Source organism: Epinephelus moara, chromosome 21 (assembly GCF_006386435.1).
Source record: "Epinephelus moara isolate mb chromosome 21, YSFRI_EMoa_1.0, whole genome shotgun sequence".
NCBI classification, from domain to species: Eukaryota; Metazoa; Chordata; class Actinopteri; order Perciformes; family Serranidae; genus Epinephelus; species Epinephelus moara.
Window position 1 is genome coordinate 1,817,833 of NC_065526.1, and position 5,285 is coordinate 1,823,117.

A 5,285-nucleotide genomic window follows, 5' to 3' on the forward strand; every position below is an offset into this window, starting at 1 on the left:
TTTATAGTTGTAGTTTACTGATGTATGAACAGAGGTTACATAAAACCAGAGTGAGCGTCCTCTACTGACCAATCAGACTGCAGGGTTTCTAGCTCCACCTTTTAGTACCAGATCTGTGTGCTAGGTACCCCAACAGAGGGGGGACCAAAAATGGGGACGCTAAGGAACGCTTCTGTTGCTACCATCCACAACTTTCACTGTGGGAACAGAAAAAAAGCATACCGAACTGAACTGTTCACTGTGGGAACAGAAAAAAAGCATACCGAACTGAACTGAACCGTACTGATCGGAGGAAACAAGTCTTAAGTTGGTCCCGGCTTGTTTTTGGATAAAATCAAAGATCTGTAATAACAGAATAAAAGCCTGCAGGTCAACTCCTGGTTACTTCTGTTGTGCAATGTGCACCATCCTGCATTGATAAAACATCCTTGACTATAGTGAGTATGTTCACATGCACACTAACATTCCACTGTTATTCTAAATATGACAGTAATCTGAATTTGATGTAAACAGCATATTCTGTTTGGAATTTCTGAATTACGTATTTTTCTAATGAAGCATTTTCTTATTTCTGATTTCAGCCTTCTTCAGGTTTTAGGAGCATTATTTGGACATGTATACAGCACGTTCAGAATGTGTCTCAATTTGGGGTTTTTAACCACAGTTTGTGACACACGGCCTCTTTCCTGTTTACAGGCGGCTCTGTGTGATGTACATAAACCAACTCGCCAACAGTTTGAGGGCTGGTGTAGAGACCAATGCCCAAAAGAAACACACTTACTTTAAAATATTATGAAAGATTTGGATATGAGCAAATATCACAACACCAAACATTTGGAGAAGGTGGTCGAAGAAGTGAAAAAGGAAGGCTGAGTTCAACAGCATAACAAGAACAAGGACAAGTCCGCCATCGATGGAAAAATACATAAATAAATAAATTTAGATGCAAAGCAGCAAAATGACGAGCAGCTCCAGCCATTCCACTTTTCTTTATCTGGTCGTGATAGACGACATGTTAGGACACGTTAATCAGAGTGTGCACGGCTGCACGGAAACAGAAACATTAGTGGAATACTCATTTTCATTGGACATGTAAACAGCTGAGCAGGCATATTGTCTTTTCGGAGTGAAGTGCAGAAACTGGAATATTTTGTGCGTGTAAACGTGGTCAGAGGTTCTGATCAAAACTGGTTGACACGTGGGCTGGTTTGCTCGATAGCACCAAGGTTCAAAGAAAACTGGAGGGAACCAGTTTAAGAACCTGAGCTGGTTTGGTGGAAAAGGTTCGTCAGTTTTAAGACTGAAGAGGTTATTTGTCAGGTTATAGTCTGTTCAGCTGATGTTCCAACAGGTCTGACCTCACTCTGACCTCAGTCTGACCTTCTGCCTCTGCTGTGAGGTTTGAAGAGAAGCTTCACTGGAGTTCATTCAAGCTTGTTAGAGGCATTATTGTGCTCTTGACAGTGACACAGGAACCTGTTTCTATTTTCTACCCAGTTTCATAATGTGTCAACATATATCAGTCTATTAAAGGGATAGTGCACCCAAAAATGAAAATTCAGCCATTATCTACTCACCCATATGGAACTCTGTTTTTAGCCTCATTGACCAGTGAAAGCACGTGAACACACATGAAGGTGGTGCCCATGTCTCACGGTCTCGCGCAAGCGCACACACGTGAGCACGGTGCCCAGAGAGGCAGTCAGAGCTACAGGCTACAATGAGGCTAAAAACAGAGTTCAAATGACGTTTTTCCAAACAACTTTTTATGTCGGGGCTTCAGGACACTTGGATCACTACGGACGAGCAGTATGGAGATATTTTGTGGTTTCAATTATGTGTTTTTGGACGTTTGAATCTGGGGCGCCGTCAGCCTCCATTAGGTGGAGTTGTGTTGCTACCTCCTCTCCCCTTGGATCTCTGCAAGTGATGTGAGGACTCTAAAACTTCACCTGAGCCTCCCTCGGCATATGGGTGAGTAGATAATGGCTGAATTTTCATTTTTGGGTGCACTATCCCTTTAATAACCTTTCAAATGATTACTATAGAGAGATTAAGTATTTAGATTAACACAAAGGGAAACATTAAGATCTTTTCACACCTGATATCTACACATCCAGATCACTGATCCAAAGTGTTGTATTCCTTAACAGTATAAAACGTATTAATAAACACCTGATGATGTCATTAAAAACAGACAGAAGAGCAAATATAGTTAATTTTATGAATCACTAACTCAAGTATAAAAACTTAATGAAGCCTCAGAATAAAACAGGTATAATTATATATAGCAAGTTGTTTGTTACGCTCTGCGCACATTTATAGACCATTGTAAAGCCACTGGCTCATTTGTACATGTGTAAAGTTTATAAAATATATATAACACAATGTATGTGTTATTATGTATCTGAGTTATAAAGCACTATGGTGGAATTACTATGAATAAAAATACTAAAATGTGTAAGTAAAGTTTTAAGTTTTAAAGTGTCTTTAATAAGCTTATAATTAAATTATTGTGTATTATCAAGCTGAAGTTTTACAAATCAAACTGTTCAATACAGCTGGCAGATTAATCAAAAGTGAAATTATTTAAGTTGTTTTTTATAACCTCTTTATTGCTGCCTAGACAGGTTTTAAGTCTTAAAACTGAAACGATGCTCAAAAAGATTTTCTCATTAGGACAGGACGTTTCAAAGTTAAAGTAAACTTTCATCTGTTTGGCGTGCATCTTCCTCTCATGTTGTTTCTACTTCCTGCCAATACTCCTGAAGATATACTGTGACGTGCACGAAAAACACTGTAACTTGAATGAAATAAATAAAAACTTCAAGGCCTGATGACTGACATGGAGAACATGAGGTGAAATGTCAGAGGAAGATGAAGCCTGAAGTTTGGTTTCTGTACCGTTTCATATTCATGTAGCGCCACCTGGTGGATTCACTGTGAGCTGCACCTGCGGTCCCCAAACTGTGGCTCTGGACCCATCAGGGTGCCACTGGATGGTTTCAGGGCGGATCGAATGCAAGTACTGTCTGACTTGAGACATTTTGATTCTGCCCTTTGCCCTCAATGGTCTGGCCCGCTCCTACATCACAGGCTCCCTGACCCCTTATTATACGCCCAGGTCCCTCAGGTCAGCTGACCCGGGGCTCCTGGCTGTCCCTCACTCCAGATTCAAGCTCAGGGGCGATCGTGCCTTTCCTGTGTCGGCCCCCAAACTGCGGAACAGCAGCCCCCTCCGAATCAGATCTGCCCCCTCCACTGACTCCTTTAAGTCCAGACTCAAAACCTTCTTTTATTCATCAGCGTTTGAGTCTGTCTGATGTGGCTTTCTCTGACGCTGCCTCTGTGTGTGTTGTGTCTTTGAATGTATGAGCTGTGTACCTGATCATCACATTACCTCTTGTGTGTGTGTGTGTGTGTGTGTGTGTTTTAGTGACTTATTCCTTCTGCACAGCACTTTGGTCAACGAGTGTGGTTTTTAAATATGCTTTCTAAATAAATGTGAGTTAAGTTGAGATACCATTTGGTCTCATTCTGACTTCAGATAAACTTTTGAATACATTTTGTTCCAAACAAGAACTCTAGATTTTGTCCCCATCACTGACACTGAAGACACATTAGGGAGGAGAGAGTTTAAGAGACTGTGAAGCCAATAAAGAGAACGTTTTACCTTTGTACACAACAAGTGAGCATCACTCACTCACGTCCACATGTGTAACATTTTCAAAACGACTTTATACTCTGCAGGATTTTCCTTAAAATCAATGTATGTTTTTTTTTTGTTAGAGTTCAGATGAGGACTGAGGAGGCTGCTTCTCATGTGTCGTCCAATACTAACATGTTTTATATCTGCTGTGTGGTGGGGCTGTGCTTCACGTCAGACGGACACTGATGGAAACTGTTGCAGAGACAAACTCTCAGGTAAACGTCTCTTACCGTCTTGGCGATGTTCTGCGCCGCCCTGATCTTCCTGAGTTTCAGGTAGCCTGGGTTCTTCGTCACGGCCTCGCCCAGCTGACACACACACACACACACACAGATTGAAATGGTTAGTGTATTCTCAGGAGAATAGTGTTACACACCAACAAAAGGGAGAGGGAGCCAATCATCATCAGCAGCAGCAGCAGGATGAGCCGGTCTCTCCAAGCAGGAAAAAACCACATGATCATCGGTGGGATCAAAGCTGCAGGCGTGTCGCTGCTCAGCTTTAATATTCTCACGCATGTCGACAGGCAGGGAAAATAATTACTGCATATTTGGATGAAGTGTTTGTTTAAGAAGCTTCTGACTCTCGCCACAGTCAGGAGGCGAGGCCGAGTGAGTTCACCCCAGGACAGGAATTTATCTGATCTGAAGGTGGTTTTAAGTGTTAATGAGATCCTTATAAATCAGTTCAATCACAGCACAGCATGAAAAAACAACCAGGAATGCATCTCATCAGTTTGTTGCACTTAATAAACTCTAAACAACCCTCCAACATTCACCACACACTCTGTTAAACGTCAGACTGTGCGTCTTCCAGATTAACAGACTGAAGCACAGCAGGTCAGGTGATCACACACGCCAAAACACCTCGAGGAATCAACGACACCTTTTACACAACAGTACAAACAACAGTATTTCTGACTGTGTGTCTGATACTGCATGTGTTTACCCTGATGTACTGAGCAGGTATTAACAGCAGGAGCTGGAACACTAACGTACAGAGGTGTGTCCACTGCAGGCACTACATAGTGCAGGCATTACAAACATACTGCAGGCACCACATACCACAGTTATTATGTACATGTTGTATGTACTACATACTGCAGATTCTAAATACTACAGGTACTGGGCGTGACATATACTACATACATACTGCACGAACTACATATATGATTCATGTATTACATACTGAAGGTACTACATGCTCGTGCTGTAGTCTCCTGGTCTATTATTTGGTCGCTATGTTCTCGTCCGACCAAATTCTCATTAGCCAAATAATCGTCGTGTTACTTTCATAAGGAGAAAAGTGCTACATCAACATCTTTCCAGGATTAATCCATTATTTCCTGCGGCGGGGGGACAGGCTGTTTTCAAAACACCCCCGTTGTTTACACAACGTTGAACTCGCCCACCCTCACGCTCAGCGTCGCGGTGACGCAGACCTCCTGTCTGTCTCTGTAAGCTGAAATCATTTCCCTCAGTGGAAACAAAGCTTTGATTTACTTTAATTTCACAGATAAGAAACAATAAATTGTGAAGACAATAAAGCCTCCACACACTGTGTGTGATTTATCCTG

General features: G+C 41.9%; 1 protein-coding gene across 1 annotated transcript in view; it reads right to left on the reverse strand.

The window, feature by feature from the left end:
• Window positions 1-5,285, reverse strand: part of phb2a (prohibitin 2a) — a 23,383-nt gene that overhangs the window by 4,406 nt on the left and 13,692 nt on the right. Inside the window, exon 8 of the mRNA XM_050032745.1 lies at window positions 3,940-4,017. Coding sequence (XP_049888702.1) covers window positions 3,940-4,017 — 78 coding nt within the window. The remainder of the gene's footprint in view (window positions 1-3,939; window positions 4,018-5,285) is intronic.